The sequence below is a fragment of the Balaenoptera musculus genome, chromosome 8, assembly GCF_009873245.2.
Source record: "Balaenoptera musculus isolate JJ_BM4_2016_0621 chromosome 8, mBalMus1.pri.v3, whole genome shotgun sequence".
NCBI classification, from domain to species: Eukaryota; Metazoa; Chordata; class Mammalia; order Artiodactyla; family Balaenopteridae; genus Balaenoptera; species Balaenoptera musculus.
In genome coordinates, this window is record NC_045792.1 from 42937305 (window position 1) to 42963267 (window position 25963).

At 38.1% G+C, this 25963-nt stretch overlaps 1 protein-coding gene across 4 annotated transcripts in view; it reads left to right on the top strand.

Annotated features, from left to right (window-relative positions):
• The first annotated feature begins 856 nt into the window (after positions 1 to 856).
• Positions 857 to 25963, top strand: part of GRM5 (glutamate metabotropic receptor 5) — a 531669-nt gene continuing 506562 nt past the window's right edge. For 3 of the 4 annotated variants that reach the window (XM_036861062.1, XM_036861058.1, XM_036861060.1), the window contains exons 1-2: positions 857 to 954; positions 15492 to 16353. In XM_036861062.1, the coding sequence (XP_036716957.1) occupies positions 15693 to 16353 (661 nt within the window). In that variant the 5' untranslated portion in view covers positions 857 to 954; positions 15492 to 15692. Of the gene's footprint in view, positions 955 to 2378; positions 2437 to 15491; positions 16354 to 25963 lie in introns of those variants that run through there. The other variant, XM_036861059.1, reaches the window with a different exon arrangement.

Consider the following 25963-nt stretch of genomic DNA (forward strand, 5'->3'; position numbering starts at 1 on the left):
AGGCTCAGTAGTTGTGGCTCACGGGCTTAGTTGCTCCGCGGCATATGGGATCCTCCAAGACCAGAGCTCGAACCCGTGTCCCCTGCATTGGCAGGCAGACTCCCAACCACTGCGCCACCAGGGAAGCCCATCACATGCTTTTTTAAAGGTAGCAATTAAAGAAGGAGGTTTTGTGGCAGGCTGTGATGGTCTTTGAATGAGGGTTTGGTAAAGAATCTGGAATTGATTCCAACACAAGGAAAATGAATGGCATCGTACTTTAAAGGTTGGGCACTCAGGATGGCAGGACGGCTTAAGAGTGATATTTGAGAAGACTGTAATCTGGACAGAAGGGTTAGGGGAGAGAATATTCTTCCTGAGACAAGGGTTCCTAGACTCCTAGGAGACTACTGGCATCTGCCCAGTGTCCTTGACACCTCTGCCACTTGTCTGAAGGAGGCACAGGTACATATTCCCCCTCAATACAAGCTCCTTCTTAGAATTTAAGGATCTGAATCCCAGCCATTGAGATGAGAAAGTTCACATGGGAAAACTCAAGTCCGAGGGGATGTCCCCCAACCCTCCCACCATGTGAGCATCTGGCCGTGGAGCCGGTTTGCCCATCCAGATTCGACCCGAAGTCTGTGTTCCTAAAGGAGCTCACTGTGCCACTTGGTGGCACCAAAAAGTTGCGCTGAGAACTGTTCTCTATAAATACAAACTACCACCCCTCCCTCCGCCGCGCTCTCCCCTTCCCCCCTTCTCCCCTTTCTCAGCAGCAGGGAGAATTGCTGCACACGCCGCCCTCAGCTCTGCTGTTCTGCGCGCACGGAGCGCAGGAGATGAGCTTAAGATCATCTTGGGGGGGAGCCCGGCACTGGAGAGGCCGGCTCTGCCCCGCTGATCCGCGCGGCCCAACTTTATGGGGGGCTAGCTAGACCGCGCCTCACTGCCTGCTGCGCCGCCAACAGGGGGGTAAGCTTGCTAAGTGTCTGTTTACCCAAGTGTCCCCGGGCCCGGGAAGGATGTATGAGCTATAAGCTTGCTGGGAGCTTACAGTTTGGTTTGGGGGAGGGGGACGAGGGTGGAGCAGCGGGGGTGGCCAGAACCTCGAGGGTGAAGTCCGCTCCATTTGCGGATGGCTTCAGTTAAACCTGTTGGGGAGAAAGGGCGAGAGCAATGGAGTAAATGAGGGAATGGCCGCAAGGGTTGAGAAGGGGATTCTGCATGCCTTCGGAGGCGAGTTCCCGCTCCCTGAGGGCCAGGTGCGTGCTTTTAGAATTCAGACTGGGCTCCTCCAAACCACCCGAGGGCTCAGAATTCGGAGAAGCGAAGGTGGAGAGGAAGAGGAAGGAGAATCGCTTCCCAGTAGATCGGTTAGCCGCGGTGACCAGGCGCCTGCTGCAGGAAGAGGGGGGACAGCGGGTGGTGCTGAAAGCACAGAGCTTTCGCTCAGGCTAGCGTGCTTCTTTCTGAACCCCAGTCTGCGCCCTCCCGCTCTTTCCTCTCCCGTGGATGTAGCTTTCCCTTCGGACACAAAGCCTGCTAGTTACCCCGGAGTGGCAGGCAGCATGAGCGGCATGCCAAGGAGAGAGCCCCGGCTACAGCGACTTGGGGAAAGAACCCGGGGCGGGCCCACGAGCTAGCCGGGTGAGCAGAGCCTACCTTGGCACTTGGGACCTCGAAGAGGGAAGTGAGGAATCTGCCTGGGGGGCTCTGGAACTGGTGCTGGATTTCCAACTGCCCCCATTTCCCTCCGGAGCGGGCGCTGTGGGAAAGGGAAATCGAGGAGAGGTTAACAAGTGCTTGTGCTTATTTAGGCACTATCTTGGTGCTGCCTCAGCTGAATCGAAAAAGCTTGAGCGGCCAGGCAGGTAGATTCTCCCACACTTTACTTTCCGCTAAGAAACTGACACAGGTCAGTGGGAAGGCAGTGGCTTCCTCCCACTTTCTTCATTCTCTACATACTGTTTCATTGTTCTGCGTCCCTTGAGAGTGATCTAGAGCTAATCTGTATCCTTAATGCTAACTGCCGGCCTTTTGAGGCAGCCAAGGAAACACTGCCTTGTGCTATGTGCAGCCCCCCACCTTAGCTGCCGTGGGGCGAAGCTTAGGTTTTCTGTAGAATCCTCTTAGTTATACAACATTCTAGACATCCTTTTGCGTTTTGGAGTGTTCAGGTATGCTACCTCTTGTTAGGTGTGCCTTGAGCTCCTCATTCCTTTCATGGAGCACAGGACATTTCCTCCTTTAATTTCTCTCTTATATCCATGCAGTTACACATTTAAGAATCAGTTGTGACTATTTTTGTCCTTTATGGATGTCAATTTCTGTTTCAAAGGATCTTTGGTTGGGACTTGAAAATACTGCTTTGTGAACTCATCAGGTTAATGCACAACCCAGCCTCCACCCTTCTCCAGTGGAAACCTTTTCAGCACTCCGGACAGATCCCACAAGGTTTGGTTTTGTTTGTTTGTTTTTGAAGAATGTGAATAGAATATAGTACTTTCTACATAATTGCTTTACTGCTTCTTTAAGAGAAAAGCTTTCCCTGGTCATTTAGAATCTGCTTGACAAAATATATAATTTAGGTATTTTCACTGCACCCCCTAGATCTTTGCTATCCCATGGTAATATTTTGGCTGTAGGCTACATTCAAAAACAAACCAAACTCTTGTTTGTTTGTTTGTCTTTTTGTCCTTGAACTTTTTATTCAGTATTGTACTGGAAGTCTATGATGGACAGATTCCAAGGTAGTCCCCACGGTCACCACCTCCTGATATCCTTGCCCTTGCATAATCCCCTTCCCCTTCAGTGTGCACAGGACCTGTGATTTGCTTTTATTTTTATTATGTTTTTTTTTGAATTTTATTTTATTTTTTTACTACAGCAGGTTCTTATTAGTTACCTATTTTATACACATTAGTGTATATATGTCAATCCCAATCTCCCAATTCATCCAAGAAACCAAACTCTTTAATGTTCATTTATTAAAGGGAATATTGAGATTATTTGGAGGAGAGGAGTAGTATTTGAATATTCAAGTACTTGCCCAGTTCTTCACTTTACTTTCATAGGTAGACATAAGCCTCTGCCATCACATCATGGTACACATTATGGACATGATGACAAATGCCAAGGTGAAAACTGAAAAATTCACTCATAGGTATTATGTCCAACCAGTACAAAATATACAGACTTTGAGAATATTTAAGTAGCTACATAATATCTTCAGGTTACACTCTGCTTGTTGACATTGTTTTGTTCCCTAGTCAATAATTTATCTCATTAAACATGTTTACTTTCATGACTAAAAGATTTTACTAATTCTAAGTTTTTTTACATTTCTTCAAAACATGTTGAAGATTTTATAGGAGTCGTATTATATTGTCTCTTATGGAATTGTCAGAGCATTTTATATAGAAAAACTAAATTAAGTGCCAATGAAAGGTAGGTGAAATTGCAGGAAGAAAAATATGAGATAAAGTTAATCGTGAAAAATATTGCACTTATTTGTGTACCATTTTCTCCCGGGATTTCTATCCTCATGAGATGAAGAGACACATCTAACTATTCCTCCTTATACTTTTTGCTCTGTTATTTTGGTAGATAGAGTTTAAACTAACTTCATAAAATAGTGAAGACTACCTTTTGATATATGTTGATATATGCTAAAGCTGATCAGTTTGGCATTTGGGTAAACTGAAGGTGTATTACTACAAAGCTGGAACATTCTACAATTGAGAAATATGTGTTATTTTTAATATTCACAGAAATGTTAATCCTAGTCCCGAGGCATCATTTAGTCATCACTTTCATTGCGTGGAGTTCGGAGAATATAAGAATATAGGAGCCTCAAAAGAAATACTTTTTAGTTTATGATGCGCTTGTATAACCCAGGAAAATTTAAATTTTGAGTTTGCATTTCAACTATCTGTAACTGAGAAAATATTTTCTTGATATTCCTTTCTCTCAGTTGGTTAGAACGTAGTTCTAAAAAACATTATGCCATAAGCTTGCTTCCATTTCCTTTAAATTCTCAAACAAGAGAAAAAATATCGAGATTTTATCAGTTCTAATCTCATTTGAATTGTATGTACCTTTAGTCGTGTATGTACCTTTGCTTGGGAAACAGGCAAAGGTCTTGGTGCGGGTTCTTCTCTGCTCTAATAACTATCATTTATTGAGCACATCAGGCACCGTGCCAAGCATTATATATCTTATTTAATACTCATAACAATCATACAGGGCAGTGATTTTTCTGTTGTTAAAATTGAGGGTTGTTTCCTTCCACTGTCATGTAACAGGGAAATGGAAGACTAAAATTATATGTATATATAATTTTAGACACATACACACACGTGTGTGTGTGTGTATACACACACATACATACGTCTGATTTGTTTGGGAACCCAGACTTATCCTTTTTTCCATATATATTAGATAACTTTTCCATTGTATTAGATAAACACCATGGAATTGTTTCATTGTGGTTTCCAGTGACTTGTGATGTGGTTGAGAGTACAGACCCTTGCACAAGATTGCCTGAGTTTGAATCCCAGCTTTGTGGCTTATTAGCTACGTAACCTCGGGCAAGTTACTTAACATTGCTTTGCCTCTCTTCCTCATTTTTAAATGGGGAAACAGGTTTGTAACACTATTAGCCTTATTGAGTGATTATGGTGAATTAGTTACACAAATATAAGTGAAGTGCCAGACCCAGAGTGAAAAGTACAGAACTGGTCGTTTCGACTATTAATCACATCTAGGCCTTTGAATATCAGATGTTTCCTAGGTTTCCTGTGTTATTGAGTTTAATCTTCTCAACAACCGTATGGTTGATACAAAATTGCTGTTTCAAATAGCTTCTTTTATTTTAGTCAAACTATTCAGGAAATTTAAAGGAAAAAGTTAGATGCAAGAAAATGTATTTTATGTTGATGTGATTCTGTTGGTCATATAAAGACCAAAGAATAATTCCCTAATGATTAGTTTTTACAGCTCTAGGTATAGGCCACTGACTTTAAACTTCTGAGCATAAATGTCCTGAGGAAAATTAAAAGTTCATAGTCATAATGGCACTAATGGGCCCTGTAATAGTAATGCAGCCCATTACATCATAATATTTTGCAGAAGAATAATTTTAAAATATTTTTTAAAAAATTAGTTTGTTTTAATACAAAGTATTACACAATACAGGTAATGTAGTAGAATCCTTTAAAGACCCAGAAGAAAGGTAAATAATATTATATTACTTTTTTAAAAATAAAATAATGATTTGAAAAACCAACGGTGAAAAATTACTATACAAAGTTATTATTCTTATCTTTAAAAAATATAATGAACTTTGTATTCACATAGCCTTTGAAATGGTGACGTGTACCATAGTGATACTCTTCTCACATTTATTTTTTGTAATTTGTGAATATTCAGAACTACGCTTAGTTAATGTAAGGCAGTGTCTTCTTTGACTCTGACAGTTTAACCTGTATTTCTCAAGTTGAAATTCCAAGCTCCAAAACAAGATAATGCAGCCAGAAACAAGTGGCAGTGTAAAGAAGGAGTAAGGCAAATCTACTTGCCTACTACTCTCCAAACTACTCTCCTTAGAATTATTAGGACATTTCAGAAAAACGCTTTGTGGGACTGACACAGCCAGTTGACTCTTAGTTGTCTTCTTTTTTGATGATTACATAGACCTTGACAAGGATGAGTTTTAAATAAATCAGCAGTTTTCAACTGGGAATGACTTTGACCTGCAAGGAACCTTTGACAGTGTCTGGGGACATTTTTATTCATCACGACTAGAGGAGGTGTGTGCTGTTGGCATGTGCAGATCAGGGATGTTTCTAAACATCCTGCAATGCACAAGATGGCAGCCCCCCAAACCAAAAAATTGTCTAGTCCAAAATGTCAACAGGTCTAAGCTTGAGAAGCCCTGATCTAAATGATTCCATGAGACAGAACTGTTACCTGTATTTATTTGGTTTGTTTGTACAGCTTCCGAATGAAGCTGACTGACATTACATAAGAATTTAGTGGAAAGCAGAGTCTCCAGAATGTTTTGCAGCCAGTGCGTAAGGTTTAACTAACCAACCCATTTGGTCGGATGGGAAACATTATCATCTGATTATGTTGAGTGTGAGCTTTGGAGCCAGAGAGAATTGGATTCATGTCCTGACTCTGCCATTTATTATATGTATGAGACTTCTGGCAAGATTCTTCACCTCTAAACCTCAATTTCGAGAGATATTTAATGTAGGTAGTAATCATACCTACCCCTCAGGGTTGTTGTGAAGCTTACATTAAATTATGCTTATATATTATTTAGCACAAAGTAGGCACTCAATAAATATTAGCTATTAATAAGTAACTAGAGATTGAGTTAAAAATGCAAAACCACATTTTCAAGCACCTGATGATAGGCAATATAATATGCACCATAATGCTTTACAGTCTTGAGAGGTGTGCCATAAATAACAAGAAAGCAGCTGAAGGCTGCAAAATGGGAAGAAATTTAGAATCCCTGCATGATAATTAAATTGAGACTAGTTAACAGTGGATTACATCATTTTTATTGCTTTGCTGTAGAAGGCTGTTTTAGGTCTTCATGGACTACTAAACCAGTCGTGTAATGATTTACAATGATTTAGTGAGCTTTATTCTACTGCCAGCACCTTTTAATTAATGCACAAAATTACAGATTTCACTTTGGTACAATGTTATTTTATGGCCCTTTTTTGCTTTAAGGGGGTTTCGGTTAAAATTTGGCATATTTTTTGTCCTGGGCTAAATGGAGGGGGTGCTGGGTTTTCTTGTTTACGAGGTCACAGATGTGTGCTTGAGATAGCTACAACAGTGGAGCTTTCCTCGGACTATAACGCTCTCGGTATCATTATACCTCAGGGTGTTCTCTATCTAGGGATGCACTGGTTTTAAGGAAAAATGTATCAAAGCCATCCATGCATATGCAACATTGACACCCTATACGTGATCAGGCTATTGCTCAGGCAGAAGGAATCATGTTAGTGTTGATGTCCGGAGCTGTTGATTTGCTTGTGTGGGGATTAAGTTATATAAGAGAAATTTGTGCCAGAAAGATGGTCAGCGTTTGAGAAGATTGTTGAAAATAAAAGACAATGCAAGCTGTGAATCTGATTACTATGTAAGTTGTCATTTATGGTAAATTCTACCCACCAATACTTCTTTTTCATATTCATTTATTTATTTTTTTATTAAAAAAAATTTTTTAACATCTTCATTGGAGTGTAATTGCTTTACAATGGTGTGCTAGTGTCTTCATATTCATTTAGGGTACAATATGAGACCGTATGATTACCTGAGGCAAAGTACTTTCATGCATATTAAATATATATTATTTTTTATAATGGGGTAGTGATTAATTTTATTATGCTATGAACCCAAAGTATATGATATAGAACATTGAATAAAGTAGCCTAGTGCTTCTGAAAATAGGACCCTGAATTGAAATATCATATAAGTTATACTATTTATATAAACTCCTATCATTTACTACTTTTGATCATAGATCTATAACATTTTGAAGCTTTTAAAATTATTGTATTAATTTCTTCCCATTATCTATACAAGAATATACATGTATAGAATATATATATTCACCTATATATGATGAATTAAAAAACATAGCTACCAACCTCTAACACCTACCACATCAGAGTTATAACCTAAAGCAAATAATTTATTATCTTGGAGACTCTGTTTTCTGATATATGAAATGGGGATAATCAGACTTTCTTAGTGGTAATTTTGTTTTAGTTTGAAATGGGAGTAAAAGGGAAAAGGCTCCGTACACTGAAAATAAAATAATATGGTTTTACTATTCCTCCTCCTTTTTTTTTTCTACCAGACTTTTGTTAAATGAATGAATGAACCTCCTGGTGAGATATCTAAGGAGAAATGGCCTCACTCAGGAACTTGTATAGAAGCAAGAGAAAGCAGGTTCTTATGGAAAGAACATTGTGTGGTACCCAGAATTGACAAGCTTAAGGAGAAGGGACTGAGAGTGAAGTTAATGCCACCTTTTACAATCTAAATTAATAGATTGTAAAATGTGGAAAGATTCATGCCAGCAGTATTATGCATTTGTCCTATAGAAATAGTTTTAAAAGTAATTAAAGTGCAACATTGTTTATGATAGTAGTAAAATCTATAAACAATCTAAATATCCAAAAATAGGGAGTAATTAAATAAATATTTGTGCACTCATATAATTAAATACTATGCAACTGTTAAAAAGAAATAGAAGCTCTAAGTGTGAATCTTGGCTCTGCTACTCACTTGCTTTAGAATCTTAGCCAAACTGTTCTCTCTCTCTCAGTCCCAGATACTTCAAGCATAAAATATACATAAAATGATCTATCTTACAGTTTTTATAAATGATAGTTAAATGACGTTTCATTTGAAACGCTAAGCACAGTGCCTAGAACATGGTAAGCTCTCTGTGAATTTTAATTATTCTTATCATTATCCCCATCATCAAAATGAACTAATCTCAAAAGGTATTTATAATATATTATGTAGAGAAGAATAAAAATATATTGCAATATAGATTTCATACTAATATTCCATTTAAATAAAAAATCTATGTATTAAAGTTTATATGCTTAGAAAATTGTAGAAGAACAGACACCAAGTTGCAGGATGTGATTAAATCTGGGTTTTGAGACGAGATTTTCTGGGTTCTGGTCCTAGGCCTGCTAAAAATCATTTATTCTCCATGGGTCTCAGTTAAACTGAATCATCTACAGGACTCTTTCTAGTTCTATGATGCTATTTTCCTTAATATATCGAAAAGCCACGGGGAACACCAAAGGTTTCTCCCTCCTACTTTGTTAGTTCGTACTTCTCTTTTTGATGTCCCCTGTTGCCTGGACCCATTTGAGTTTCAATATCCATTTTCCAGTTTTCCACAGTGGGGCAGGGGGCACTATCTTTACATCTCAATCAAGTAACTGACCAGAAAGCGAAGTGTAGGCAACTCCCTTTACTTATTCGTTCATTCAGCAGGATTTATTGAATATCTGTTAATACTAGGTGTTGTGTATGGCACAGATTTAATCTTTAAAGAGTTTGAAGTCTCTTGGAAGACAAAACATGTATAAATAGCTATAATATTAGCTTAGTAAATAACATAAAAAAGTATGGACAAAAATGCCACTTGCATTCAGAATAGAGCACATACTGCAAGGTGAGGGACCTGGGAAGATTTTTTAAAGGGACTATTGAAAAATATTACTTCATTCAATCCTCATTAAACCTCTTTGAAGTAGGTACTATTCTCATTCTAGTTAGGCTCAGAGAGGCTAAGTGACCAAGGGCACACAGCCAGCAGATGGCAGTGCCAGGATTCAAACCCGGGTCTACTTGACTCCAAGCCCATGCTCTTAAAAACTCTGCCTTAAGGCCATGAAACAAGAGCATATCAGGGCTAAGAAGCAGCGTGAACAGAACCACTGGGGCAAAGGGGTTCAAGATATATTCAGAATACCTAAAGGAGACCCAAATTTAACTTGACTTGCAGACTTCCAAGGAGGGGCAGATTGAGAAGAGATAAGACCGTAAGAGAGACTGGGGCAGAAATTTAGAAAGTAGATCCCTCAGTCCCACACTTAAAAAAATATCACAAATAACAAATAGCTTTGATAGTAGAAATTCAGAAACTTAGAAAACACAGATAAAAGCAAAGAAGAAATTAAAAATTATGCATATTCCCATCACCCAGAGGACATCTCATTAATGTCAGTGTGTATGTTTCCTGACTGTGTGCATACACACACACTCATAATATTTCTTGTGAAAACACAGCCATATCTGTTTTTATTTTTGCTTCAATAGAACTTGAATACTTCACATTTCATCCCCCTCCCCACCACACATACACTTTACAAGATAAGGTTTCTGTTCATAAAATTTTTCAGTCTCCTTTGCTGGTTTTTCCTTGTCTCTGGGTCTTTGGGAGTTTAAACATTGAAATTCCCCGGGCCTCAGTCTCAGAACTAGTTTTTCTCTTTCCAATTCCTAGGTGATTTCATTCGGTTTTATGTTTTACAAAAAGGAACATCTACATACTGATGCCTCCTCCATTTATATCTCCTATGCAGACCTCTCTCCAGAATTTCAACCTCTTATATCAGATGCTTATTAAATACCTCTTCTTGAATTTCTAACAAGTATTAAAAATTGATGTATCAAAACTGAATTTCGGTTATCTCCACCCAGATCTGTTCCTCCACAGTTTTCTCCGCCTCAGTCAACATGGCGCCATCTTTTATTTGCTCAGACTGAAAACCGTAGTGTCCTCATTGATCCTTCTCTTTCCTTCACAGCCCAAGTCAGATCTGACAGCAAACCCTTTCACTCTATCTTCAAGATATATTCAGAATCCTACCAGTTCTCACTACCTATACTACCATCTTCCTGATCCAGGCCACTGTCATCTCTCTCACCTGAATTATTGCAGTAGCTTCCTAATTGCTTTCTTGGTTCTGCCTTTGTGCCCTTATTCTTGTTGAAAAGTTGGTCATTGTGTGTCCCTCCCCTATTGAAAACTCTTCCAGAAAATCAGTCTCACACAATGTTAAAGCCAAAGTCTTTTAAAGTCCAAAAAGACTTTGATCATCATACTAGCTCTCAAACCTCCCTTCTTCCTCTCTCCCCACCTTTACTTCACTGCACACTGGCCTCCTTGTTGTTTCTCAACACACTAAGCATACATCTGCCTCAGGGACTTAGCATTTACTTTTTTTTTTTTTAAAACCTGGAATGTTCATCCCCTTGTTATTTGCATGACTCATTCTCTTACTTCTTTTAGTTATTTACCCAAATTTTACTTTTACAGTTTAAACTTCTTTGGCTACATTATTAAAAATTTTTTCCATATCTCTGATACTTTCTATCTTCCTTCCCTGCCTTCTTGTTTCTCTTTAACCCTTATTACTGTATGGCATACAATATTTTACTTCCTTATCTTGTTTATTGTCTGACAAACCACCTTGGATTACAGGCTCCATGAGGGCATGAATTTGTGTCTGCCTTGCCCATAATTGAATCCTCAGGGACTGCAGGAGTGCTTAGTACAGAACAGTTACTTAATAAAGACTTACTGAACAAATGAGTGATGCTGGTAGAGCTAGGATATACTCTGTCGGTCTATTTAGAATGTATGCTGTATTGATTTCTTGTATTTTGGGAGCACGTGGGATGACTTGTTGTTTAACCTTATAATAATCTGAGTTGTAGCACAACTCTGTCAAACTTCTAAGTCATAATTTATTTCAAAATATACTTTCCAGGTATCTGAGCTTCAGAGCTAGTATCAATAAAATATAGTCACTGTGTGTATTCAAGGCAGATTATGAAACAGTCATTGATTTATAATCTGGCAGGTCATAATCTACTAGGGGATGCCAGGGCAATAAAAATACATTTGTGCCAGATAGTCGTACACATTTGTACCTTCTATGTATGAATCATCTCTTTTCCTGAAATGTCCATCACTCTCTGTTTTTTAAGCAAACTCCTGTTAGATTCTATCTCCCTTGGAAGTTCAAACTGTGTTTGGGTGGCCTCTCTCACTTTTCATGGACTTTGGAAATACCTCTCTTGACAGAAGGGGTGGTAAGGTGACAAAAGATGATAATAAGACTATGTTATGGAGTCACTAGGCATAGACATGAATTCTAGCTCCATCATTCTGTGATTGGCTTGTTTTTAAGTTATTAAAACCCATTACATCATTAGGAAAATAGAGAGAATAAAATAATGCCTACATCTCAGGGTTGTTATAAGGATTATTGACACACACATACAGAGACATACCCACATACAGACGTAGATACACAATACACATAGAATATAATATCTTCTGGGGGAATGAGAAGCATGAAAGCCTTGCATATGTCTGCAACTATAAAGTGCCCAGGACATTCTCTTTTGGCTTCTCTGACATCACATGTTCTTGCTTTCTCTCCTTACTTTCTGAGCTGCCTCTGTTTCCTTAGCTGGCTTTCCCACAACCTTACCTCTCTGTGGGGCTTACTTTTCAGCCCCACCTTTTCTTTATTTATACTTGCTCTCTAGGTAATTTTATTCATTTCAAAGGGTTTATATATTGGTGACCCTCAGTTTACATCTTTAAGCCAAAAAACTCCTCTCGGTGCACGCTTACATATCTTCTTTCCTCTTTGACAGCTATACCTGGATGCTTCCAAAGCATCTCAAATTTAACATGTTCAAAAGAAAATCATTGTTTTCCCTTGACCCCATCTGTTTCTGTTCCAGTCAATCCTATCCCTTTTAATGATACCAGAATATACTAGTTTCTTAGACTCAAAACCTAGGAGTAGACACTGATTCCTCTCTACCTTACCCACATCCAGTCCGTCAGCAAGTCCAGTTGATTCTACTTGCAAAAGATAGGTGACTGTGTCCACTTCTCTCCATATCCACTGTCACCAATCATAGCCAAGCCACTATCATCTCTTACCTAGAGTATTATAAGAGTCTCAGATTTCTCAAGTCCATTATCCAGAACAATGAGCAGCTAGGAGAATCTTTTCTAAGACTGGATTGTGCCAGTCATTTGTTTACACTTCCTCAATGGCTTTCTGTTACACTTAAGCTCCAAATTCCTTAAGAGCCTCCAAGGTCCTACATGGTCTGGCCCTTTCATATCTTTCCAACCTCATTTTGCACCATAATTGCACTCATTATTTATGCTCTAGCCACACTTTTCACATGACTGACTTCATTCTTCATTTTATTGTTCTTTGCATTCATCAGGTTCCAGTTCAAATCACCTTTTAGAGCGGGGGTCCCCAACCCCTGGGCCTTGGACTGGTACCAGACAGTCCTGTTAGGAACCAGGCCTCACAGCAAGAGGTGAGCGGCGAGCAAGCACAACTTCATTGCCGCTCCCCATCGCTCTCCATTGTTCGCATTACCGCCTGAACCGTCATCCCCGCCCTGATCCCCCCCCCCTTCCGTGGAAAAATTGTCTTCCAGGAAACCGGTCCCTGGTACCAAAAAGGCTGGGGACCGCTGTTTTAGAGTACTGATTTGTAAGCCCCATGAGTATAGGGAGCGTGTACACCCTGTTTTCTCTTGAATATTTGATTCCCGGGAGAGAGTCATAGCATAGGCAGGCCATAAATATATGCTTAATGAGTTAGTGAATAAACGCCTGGTGTATGATGGGCGCTCAATGAAAGATAATGATGGTAATTATCAATGTACATCACTGTACTTCTTTGTTATATTAGTCTCTCCCACTCTGTAGTTAATAGATATTTGTTGAATGAGTGAAGTAATTAACTTAGCCTATCATAGGAAGTTACATATATATATGTGTGTGTGTGTATATATCTATATATATTCTCAATACATGGGCCTTGCTGGAAATAACTCTAACAAATAAAATGCATGAGATCGATATTTTAGGTTCATCAGTTTGATGGGCCACTTCTAGTCTCTCATGTCACTTTGATGCTCTTACATAATGAAAATGAGTCCTGTTTTGTTACTGGATTTGCTTACTAACATTCTGGATTTAATGAGAAATTGTGATTCCTTTTACTTCAGATTTTCTTTTGTCTGAAGTAGAATTCACATGACCATGATAATAAGCATTGGTCCCCAAGTCTTTGGTCTAAGTAAAGTGAAGGGAAAGCTTGAGAATATTCAGATAATTTCCCAACGAGAAAATTAATATGTCTTTGTTTCCTTCCCCCTTGTCTATGATGCCAACTTCCATACCAAAGCTGATTTTTCCCCTAAATATTGCTAAAAATCTAGTTATTCTGGAACATGTAGCTATTTGATGAGGGGTGTGTGTGTGTGTGCGTGCGTGTGTGCGTGTGTGTGTTTTAGTGTTTGGCACTGTACAGAGGGAGCATTTCTCTGTTGCCATTAGAAACAGTGGAAGGAAATGGTGAAAATGAGGGTGAGAGTGATTAGAAATGTGATTCAGGTTATATTCATTTTGTGTCTGGACTAGAATTTTTGCAGATCTCATGAGTCTTGAAAACCATTGGTATTCTTAAAGAAACATCATAATTGCAGAAATTCCTGAAGCAACATCACCTGTCTTTGAAAGGTGGTGCTTAGGGAGTTAGTCACTTTAAAACAATTTGAGATCTTTGGCTGGCAGAGCTGATAACTTACAAAAAAAGTCTCTTAAACAATCCTTTAAGTAACCCAGATCACTAATTGGTCAGTTTTCTTTTACAAATCATGCTAGAATTTGCTGTAGGCAACCTGGGACAAAATTTTCTTCTTCCCCAGGAGTTTAAACTGAAATAGATGACTAAATTCATAGCTATACTAAGTTTCTACTTGGAAGTATAGTTCCAAATATGCATCCCTCCAGCCCTATGAATCTTCATGATGTGGAAATTTTTCCTGGATCAGGGGTAAAGGACTGATAACTGTCAATTTTATTACAAGACTCTGTAATTACTTTGAAGACTCTGGAGAACTGAGTGTGTTGCCAGAGAATTTTCTGTCCTCACCACCTAGCCACAGAAGGCCCTTGGAAATTTAACAACAGAAAAAAATCATGTCTTGAATATATATAGCCGTTTTCAATATAGAAAACATTTGCATAGTTGGTATCTTATATTGATTCCCATAAGGGCAGCCTAGCACATATGATCCCCATTTTTCAGATGACAGAATTCTGGTAATGAGAGGTTAAACAATTTACTAATAGTTCTTTGTAGCAGAACTGGAATTTGAACCTGAATATTCTTTTCTGCAAAAATTGGTACCATTACACTATGTCTTTGTATTTGGGGGCATTTTACTTTGTAATCTTCCAACCCTCTTCTATCCTATAGTTCATTTAACGTGAAAATACTGATCTGGCCTCATTTGCCTTTGGTCTATATTGTATGGAAACTAAGCTCAATATTTGTTGGGAAGATTATTCAACTTGCTTTACACTGCATTTGAAGATGGGGTATGTAGGCTTTTTTTAAAGTAACTTTATTTTTTAATTGCATAATCAGTACATGCTTAATGCTGAAAATTTGGAAGGACACAAAGAGCATTTCTAAAACAAACAAACAAAGATACTGTCATTGTTATTGGGATCACCAATGTCTAATATTTTGGGTTTTTTTGAAGATTTTTGTTCATGGCATACTTCTTTTAGGTGCTTTCCCTCACCTTTGCGTCAGAGTATAGTTGGGCCTCCCACACATGAGATTTGGTTTTGTGTACTCCAGATGAACAAATGAAAAAAATATTAACCTAAGCCAGGTAGGATCAAGAAACTGTATCAGCTACTTTTATCAAATCACAGAATCACAAAGGAGACAGGCAAAGAAGAGTCAGAAAGATTTTTGGATTCCTTTTTTCAAGTTACCTACATCAGAATGACCTCTCTTTCTCTATTAGCATAGACTGTTCGAGCTTCCCAAACCGGTTGCACTTAACGTAGTTAAATCCCCATTCTATTTTTTTTTCCCCAGGTTTTGAAGATCATGATCACATGGATGCACCTAACTAAATGGTCCCCGGGGACATGGTGGTCCTTTAGAGAGCACGTCTAAATCACTGGCTGATTTTTTGGCTTGCCGCTCACCCTAGGACATCCCTGGATTCTATCTCTCAGAACTCTCCTAAATTTTCCCCACCATGCTGTCTTTATTAGCTTGAACTCCTTTCCTAAAATGGTCCTTCTGTTGATCCTGTCAGTCCTGCTTTTGAAAGAAGATGTCCGTGGGAGCGCACAGTCCAGTGAGAGGAGGGTGGTGGCTCACATGCCTGGTGACATCATTATCGGGGCTCTCTTTTCTGTCCACCACCAGCCCACTGTGGACAAAGTTCACGAGCGGAAGTGTGGGGCAGTTCGTGAACAGTATGGCATTCAGAGGGTGGAGGCCATGCTGCACACCCTGGAAAGGATCAACTCAGACCCCACGCTCTTGCCCAACGTCACCCTGGGCTGCGAGATCAGGGACTCCTGCTGGCATTCGGCCGTGGCCCTAGAGCAGAGCATTGAGTTTATAAGGGACTCCCTCATTTCTTCAGAAGAAGAAGAAGGCTTGGTGCGCTGTGTGGACGGCTCTTCCTCTTCCTTCCGCTCCAAGAAGCCCATAGTAGGCGTCATCGGGCCTGGCTCCAGTTCTGTGGCCATTCAGGTCCAGAACTTGCTCCAGCTTTTCAACATACCTCAAATTGCTTACTCGGCAACAAGCATGGATCTGAGCGACAAAACTCTGTTCAAGTACTTCATGAGGGTCGTGCCTTCAGATGCCCAGCAGGCACGGGCCATGGTGGACATAGTGAAGAGGTACAACTGGACCTATGTGTCAGCGGTGCACACAGAAGGTAAGTTCTCTTTACATCGAGTATGTCTTGTGCGCCTGATAGCTTCCCAGTTAAACTTTCAAGTTTTGGAGGGCTAAAATTGTCCTAATTATTTGAGATCTTTTGAGTGGCTCAGTTATACCAGTTATATAAGAAGGGACGGGATGGCAGATGTCTAGAGCAACATAGATATAAGCTAATATGAGTGATTATGTGACCATCAGTTGGCAAAATGGATACTTTTTTTTGGTTTACGTATTGCATTATTTGTACATCTTCTATAACGATGATAGGGATTTTTAAGATTTCTAGATCTTCTTTCAACTCCTTACATTTTAACACTGTCAGTTTGCTCTGAGTACCTGAGGGTTTCTGATAGTTAAAGGGAGGTACATATAAATACACATAAGGCCTGAAGGCAGCCAGTTCTGGCCCAGGTATGTTGTAATAGAAAATTACCAAACAGTTTAGTCTTACAACTATTTTTCAATAGAGTGTATAGTTAAATCTGAAATGGAGATGTGTATGAATTAGTTCTATCCTTCTATAGGACGTTCTCAGGAAGTATAAATTTTAATAATTCAACATTAGTTTGCTTTGAAATTTATTGCTTCTTTATGTGGAAATCATAGTGAGGAAGGAAAATATGACTGAAGTTCTATACCAGATAATAACAGTATTAGCCCTTATTATTGTTGATGGTGCTTTTCAAACGCGTTTGTATACATTATTTGTTAGTTCTCAACCAACGCTGTTTGGGATAGGTTTGATTTGACCTACAGAGGTTAAGATACCCAAATTGTGAGGCTTACTCATTATGTAGCACTCTTTCTGGGACAGCATACTGCCTATGCTAAACACTACAGTATACCAAAGAAGGTACACAAGACTTTGTATATAGCTCATTAGATCATTGTTAGGATTAGTTGAGATTTTTACTTTATTTTTTAAATTTATTTATTTTTTTCTGTTTTTCAAATTTTTTTATTTCTTAAAATCAAATAATAATATATTCATATCATTTAATCTCTTGTGTAAGTATATTTCATCCCATAGAGCCAATATGGACACATTGATACATTATACAAAGTCATTTCAGTTGGATCAATTGACCTGAGAATAACATTGAAAGTTAATTATAGCTATCAACTACTGAGGCACTATGAAAAGGGTTTTTTCATATATATATTCTATAAAGATATTTATTGATAGTACTCAAACAAACAAACCTATGAGATAGATTACATTTTGATCCCCACTTTACAAATGAGGGAACTGAAGCATAGAAAATGTAAGCCACATGCCTAATGTCAAGAATTAAGTGAAAGAGCTGAGATTCGAATGTTCGTGAGGTTCAGATCTCAGTTGAGATTTTTTAATTCTGCAATAATACTGTAAGTGTGTTCCAAACAATCTAATCTTGTAATGTGGGATTGAGTTATTGGGAAATTAATGAAATGACCAGAGTAAGACTACTTCAGAGATTGGGAGCCTGTCACCAATTAGACATAGCAAACTTTTCATTATAGTGACATAACATGGATTTCACTGTATGGCCACTCTTAACAATATTCAGAGCTGCACAAACATAAAATGGCCTTCTACACTGGATTGGGACTTCTATGCCTCTGGAAATTTTCATACATTAGTTTATAGTTTACGTACAAAGATGTTGATATATAGAGATTTTGATCAATGGATAGGTCATTGGACTGGGAGACCATTGATTTTTTTTCCTAATGCTGAGATTTTTCATATAAAACCACTATTTCATTTGATTCTCACAACAAGCAGTGATCTAGATAATCTAGATATTTTATTCCTTTTTTAAAATACGAATGTTTTACGAGTTTATATAGTTCATCCAATAACTACCTGATAGCAACTTCAGAGACAGGAGGAGGGCTCATAGCTACTAACTGCTAATTCAGTGCCCTATTATAATTCAGCAGAATCCAATAGAATCACACCCAGAGGATATATATTTATGCAGCACATATTTATTAAGTCAAAATATACAAAAGGCCCGCTAATAGTCCTGTGAAGGATAGCCCTATGTTTTATACATTACCACCCTCAATGGGCATGCAGTCTGGCAAAGGAGATGGAACATGCACTAATACTTCCATAACCATAATTCAAGATGACACGGAGTTACAAATGTTTCAAAAGTAAATTGAAGGAGAAAAAAAATCACATCCTGCTCTATGGTGATGGAGGCCATAGTGGAAGTCTTAGAGAAGGAAATGAATTTGACAGTGGAATTTTAATAGGGAGAATACTGACAACTGGTGAAAATTAAGAAGGCATGGGTTTCCAGTAAAGGGCATGAGGAAATATGAGAAGGTGAGAAAGTAAAAAAATATGTTTGCAAGAGACCAAGGATGAAGCTATGTTTGGTTTATCTCAGATCAATCATAAATTTCATTAGGAACTTCCATCTAGCTTCAGAAGAGTAGGCCTTGGTCAGTCTGTAGGAGATGCTAATCCAAGATAGTGTTCAAAGAGAAACTCATCATCATGACCTTTGACTCTTACTAATTTAATCTGTTTTTTTTCAACCTAATTATATTCCCGTACTGAGTGATACAATAAAATAAATTATAATGCATCCATAAAGTATATTATTAGGTAGCTATTAAAATGAATGAGACACTCTATATAGGTAATGAGATCATAATGATCTCCAAGATCATTTTAAGTGAAAAAAGCAAAGCACAGTTCTATGTAAATGGTATGTTATTTGTATAAAATGGTGTTTGTAAAAATCATTTGATTGAATATTCATAGAATTGTTCTCATAGAAGAGCAAAACTGGTAACAGTTGCTCCTTCTGGGTAGGAATTCTAAGGAATTAAGGAATAGGGTGGAATGGAAGAGACTTTCTTTTTTTTTTTTTTTAAAACATCTTTATTGAAGTATAATTGCCTTACAATGGTGTGTTAGCTTCTGCTTTATAACAAAGTGAATCAGTTATACACATACAATATGTTCCCATATCTCTTCCCTCTTGCATCTCCCTCCCTCCCACCCTCCCCACCCCACCCCTCTAGGTGGTCACAAAGCACCGAGCTGATCTCCCTGTGCTATGCAGCTGCTTCCCACTAGTTATCTATTTTACATTTGGTAGTGTATATGTGTCCATGACACTCTCTCACCCTGAAGAGACTTTCTTTTATATAATTTCTACATGCAAACATTTGAAGTTGTGTATTAAAAGCATAGACTACCTATTGCAACATAATAATTAAAAGAAAATATTCTATTTGTGGGCAAAAAAAGTCAATAAAAACTTGATTGCCAAATTCAGGCAAATTTAATTATTTTTTCAAAAATAGGCCAATAGAAATTTTGTTGACAAATTTGGGCAGAATATTTGGAAGATACCACCAGAATTTAGGAGAGAACAAACTTTGAATACAAACATTGAAGATTGGAAGAAATGCTTTTTGGTTTATTGTTTTATGTGGTTTAATCAAGAGGTATTTATATTGCTTGGATCCTCAGCAAGTAAGTGGCGAGTGAGGTTGCATGGTATTATGTCTTAAAATTTATCGGCCTAGGAGCAGTGGAGTGGGAAGTTTTACAAGGTAAAATTTACCTCCAGGATCAGAAAAGTGCTTGAGTAACAAGATACAGCTCTGCTGGGTACCGTGGAAGTCCCCAAGGTGATGCCTGGGTTTCTGCTGTCTGGCCCTTCAGGAAGCCCCTGCGGGATTTCCCATGAAATGACAATACCAGTTCTTACTTGAGCCTCTTTCTATGGCTGGATTGGGACAGTTCTCTTTAGCCCTAGATCACCCTACCTCAGTATCTCAACCTTATGCCCATGTCTGTATAATTACCTTTTTTCACTCAGTTGATATTCTTCTTTCTTGAAGAGTATGGAAATTTCCAGATGCTTTCACACAGGCATTGAGGTCTATAAAAAGACATTGTCTTATTTTCAAAAAAGCTCTTTGTTCCCCCCACGTTGCCCATTTACTTTATACCTAAACGTGCAGTACTTTGTCTCTCAGTCCTCTTGGCAGCTAACACAAGTTGTTCCTTTGAGAACGTGTGTGGCATCACAGAATTTCAGAGGAGGGCACAGGCACAAGCAGCCTTGGGTTTCAGCTTCAAGGTTAATCTCCTCCACTTGCATTTCCTTGGTTTATGTTTTTCCGTAGGCTACAGGACTATATATTTACGGTGGCTTGTTATATTATGCACACATATTGTCTAGGCCTTCAAGGCAACGGGATTAAATGTATGAAAACAAAAAAAGAAAAAAAATACAAACCCCTCTAGCTCTGCAGCTGTGAAAGGAGCGTGCAGTAACTGAGAAGAAAAAATTGTATTCTTTGTAAAGGAGACAGTCCAGCTGCCACTGTCTCTGCTCTAAGAAAATTTAAGGAGTCCTTTGCCTCCATACATTGGGAAACTTTGGTTCATGTGCCCATGATAGTACAGGGTCTATGGTGCTTGCCTGTTCAGGGGTGTGGCAGATCCATTGCTTTGGCTCTGATGATTTCCATTGATGACCCCTTTGCTTTGTAACTTAATAGTTCCCTTCTACTCTCATGCAGCACTAGCCATGTGACTGCTTTGGTCAATAGAATTCGGTGGAAATGAAGACTTTTTTCCTAGTCTGTCTGTCTTAGAACCCTGTCATCACCTTGTGAAGGATGAGTGCTGCCATGTTTTCCAGATGAGCCGTCTTAGACCACTTGACCTCAACTATGTGAGAGCACCCAGTGAAGAGGCACACAGTTGCCTACCTGACCCACAGTCAATTTCAATCAGATAATAGATCCTAACTGAAACTATAAACATTACCTACCTAACCATAAATTCATGTGCAATAATAAATACCTTCAAGATAGAGTACAGTATAAGCATTTTCATTCCAATGACTTTAAACTTGAACCCCCCTCCCAAATAGGATACTACGACAATGTTTAAACTTCAAAATCAAAACAAAATAAATGTGTTAACATGCATTAATATTTTTGAGATTTCAATGGAATAATTGCTGTGGGCAAGAAAGAACATTTAAAATGCTTCACCCATACTTCTGGTTCAAAACTAGAGGTCTGATAATCTCCTTAAAGTTTGTATGCTTTAAGTAGTCAGACACTTGCATATATTCCATTATTACATGCTTCCCCTTGATATAGCTCAGTTTCATTGAGGAAAGTAATTACAAATCGGCACAAACCATATATACTGTACTTTATGGATGACTTACAGGATTTTCACACTTCAAAGTTTTTGCTGACTTTAGTTGAAACTCCACTGTACCTGCCCAGGGCCTGTCAGAGTGCCTAGCACATAATAGGTGCTCAAAGACTATTTGGTGAATGAATGTATTTGTGTTAAAGTGGTATCCAGCTCACACTTAATGAATATATAGTATGTGGATAAATAGCAGTCACTTGTAATTTTTCACAGTTTTGCTTCTTTATAAAAATGAGGTGCCAAAATGCCTCCCTTGATTAATTGTAAAATGCTATTCACACCCAACTCCCTTTTTTGTTTGCACTGGTTCTTGAATTTGTTACTTCCACCTAATGAGAAAGGAATGCTAATTTTTTCTAGCCAAAAAAACATCTCAGTGATGCCCTGGGGGAAAAATGTACCAGTAAGTGGTACTGGTAATGTGACATCATTAAAACATTGTCTAACTTTCAGGTTATGATACATTTTTTCCATCAATTATTTAAAAAGTTGGTAACAATCAAGCTTTGGTTGAAAGACCTTGAATGTGATTCATAGTCTATGTGTTTAGTTTACCTTCTAAAAAGTGGGAACACGCTTTTTCCGTCACACCTTTTCTACTAACTGTGATTATATCAAGATAACAATTTAGTTTGGAAAGATGAGAAACGTCAGTATGGGCCCTACTGGGAACTTTTTAAGGGGATTTCATTTTGTTTCTTCAGGGGTTGAATAGTGTTGAGAGTTGAGATGACTTTTCAGATGGTCATGATGATAATTCAGACACAAAAACTACTGTTAGCTCTGTAGAATGTTAACACTGTGTTAACAGTGTGAAGTGTCTTAGGTAAGCATTTAATAACCCCTTTATCTTACATTTGAGGAAACAGTATGGACAAGTAATTTGGCCTTACTTGTACATGATTGTTAACAAAGTTGGGTCTCACAACTCAAGATTTCTGTCCAAAATTTTGTTTCCACATTCAGTGAAAGAATTGCCTCTCTTAAGAGGGAGGTAGTGAGTTAAATTCTTGGTAACTCCTGTGCACAAGCCTGGAATACATAACCACGTGGAGGGGATGTGGAAAAATGAACTTAAACCTCAGTTGGGAGATGAGGGAGTTGAATTATTTGTCCTTTTGGTAACTCCCTTTCTTGACAACCAAATGTTGTTTAATTGAGATTCTATTATTCTGTGTGTTAAAGCATGGTCATTTATACTATATGTCATTAATTTTCTACTTGATTCATTTATCGCATAACACAGTCTGATAAAGTTACCATTTTTTAAGTTAGAGAATAGGTATGGAAAGAGAAAGTGATTTTTTTCGCATAATACTGTAGCTACTTAGTGACAGAGCAAAAATTGAACCCAAGGCCAACTCTTTTTAATTAAGTCCAAACTCCCTCCCTGTATACTGGGGTAGTTGTGGCTTCAAGGAAAAGTAGAACGCACATCTACTGATTCTCTTCCCTCCATAGGAAATAAGAAGACACTATTCGTTTCCCTTCTGAGAAAATCTTTTGAGCATATTTCATGTGTCTTTTTATCTGGCTTTGAAAGCAACACCATTCCTTGTTCCCATGGAAGGATTTAATTACAGTAAAAAGAAAATAAATTAAGGAGGAGGCATGTGGCAACAAGTTAACCTCATAGAAGACCTTTTTGTGAGCCCGATGATAAGTACAGACTGTAGGTTGTTTCTATTCTCATCTCCACTGCAGACGCCACAATCCGTCCTTCAGATGCCAATTATGGGAGGAAGCCGTATGGTATGAAGTTTTTAAGAGCAGGAAGACATATTGTTAAATGCTGTAGCCTTATGTATAAAAAACTTCTTTGGAATTCATCAGAACTAGGAGTTATAAAATCTCATCTTGGCACATTTGCAAATACTCCAGAAAGACTTCTCAATTTAAGCAAATGTTGAATTGAGGATACTTTTTGGCACGAGATGTGATAGATATGTTCATGTGAGGGGACTTTAAAACCAGAGATCGTGCCCCAGTGATGCATTTTATGCATCATTTTTCACAAATACACAATGGATTTTTTAAAAAGAGAGAATATCTAGTCAGTGTTGTTTCAAAAAGTACATCACAGCCCATGAATTAATTGTGAAACCAATTTAGTAGCCTGAGACCAGCAGTTAGTATACAGTAGAATAAAATAGGATAGAGTAGAATATAAATATCAGTATATTACATGATAGTAAGAGTAGATATTGCTCTGTAAATTTTTATTTTAGTTGCATATAGCCATATGTATACTATGGTTACCATTTACAGTGTTTTTCTTACTATGTCTTACAGCTTAAAAAAAAGCTTAAAAGCAACTTACTCTACTTTTCTCTTTAACATTGTTAATTTTTTTATTTGCTAGAGAAATGCAAGTCACATACAAAGGTTAATTCTTCTGTGACAATGTCATTTGGTTTGTCTCTCCTAGATGGGTAGATCTTAAGCCTTATTATTAAGAGCAAGCAAGAATTCTAAAGTATCCATGGTGGGAAATGGTAGAGACTTTGAGCAAAATAAAAATAATTCATATATGGTTAATGATAAATGGCATAAGCATCAATATAGGACAGTGTCGAGGACACTAGTATAGGAGGTTGAAGGCAAGTTCCCAGTCCTAGTTTTTATCAGAGATCAAGACAAGCACAGGAACATTTTACTTTTTGAGTATCCCAATCCAGTATATTAAGAAATAAATGCCAAAAGGTATTATATAATTTTGGTGTTAAAAGTTTATATATAACACATTAACATATCTAACCCCCTCCAACACATGCATACACATAAACATATAAAATACAATGTGATGTAGTTACACTATTTATAATGTGATTCCTTGGTTATATAGAATATGTCATGATGCACCATGTGATGTGGTGTGTTATAAAGCACAAGTTTAAACATATAAAGTGACAGTCTTATTTCAGTTTTCTGAGTTTCCAATGATTATATATCTTTTTTTTTTTTAATGAGCTTATTTATTTATTTATTTTTATGATTTATTTTTGTCTGTGTTGGGTCTTCGTTTCTGTGAGAGGGCCCTCTCCAGCTGCAGCAAGCGGGGGCCACTCTTCATTGCAGTGCGCGGGCCTCTCACTATCGCGGCCTCTCTTGTTGCGGAGCACAGACTCCAGACGCGCAGGCTCAGTAGGTGTGGCTCACGGGCCCAGTTGCTCCACGGCATGTGGGATCTTCCCAGACCAGGGCTTGAACCCATGTCCCCTGCATTGGCAAGCAGACTCTCAACCGCTGCGCCACCAGGGAAGCCCCTATATATCTTTTGATTTGATAATATAGTCAAGTCTAAATTTAAGGTCTCTTTAGAACGTGAAGATCAGGCCAAATACCATTAGTAAAATAAAGTGAGGTAAGAAGTGAGACAGCGCTTTTAGAAGTAAGAGTTGTTTCATGAAATAGGCAAGCTACAGTGGAGTCATGACCTTAAATTCAGTTTGTTGCAAAGACATCGACATCTCAGGAATTTAGTTTCTTAACCCTCTGGAATCACTTTAAGTAGTAGTATGAACACAGGCAGGTTTGAATGAAAATCCTGATTAATATTCTTGCTAGTTGGAGGGACTTTGCACAAGTAAGTTAATTAAATTTCATCATTATTAAACTGAGATAATAATACCTGCCCCATAAGACCATTGTGAAAAGTAAATACAAAGCAGTTATTGTTAAGTTTGGCACAGAACAAAGTGTTCAATAAGTACCTTGTAAATTAGCCTGCCAAGGACTTGCCTTGCCTTCTCTTGGACATGAAGAAAAACTCATCAATAATGTTTCAGTTTGGCTTTGCTTAGTTAAAATTGATTATTGAATGAAATGGAAAATTAGCCAGGAAAGTGACCAGTAAATGTAGTGAGTTTTAGATTCTTCCCAATTTTCCTTTTGGAAATTGAGTCTGTAATCATACATTACAACATAGGATGCTTAGTGCTTTGGAACAATTATAACTAGATCCCAACACCTCTCCTCCAACTGCTGAGATGCATAATGGTGTAGTAAAATGAGCAAGGTCTGGAAAGTCCCAGAGCTGCTAGACTGTTAACACCGTAATCTTCAGTGTGTGTGGGGAGGGAACAGGGGTATGGAAATAGGACGTTGAAGATGGAAAATGAATGCTGTACTTTAAGCACTCCTGAATTGTCACTTTTATAAAAAGCATGAATATCTTTTGTAGTAAAAAAAAAAATTTGCACAATGGTTATATAACTTCTTTGTAAATTTCAAATTGGACATGCTCCAGCCCCATCACTAGTCAGTGACTGCAACTTTGTTAATGAAAGCTAAGTTGTAGCACATTGAGGCATGCCATAGGCTTGAGTTTAAAGACAAAAGGATATAATATGGACCTTGGAAATAAAACAGACTATATTTAAGAGCTATACTAGTTTGAAAACAAAACTGA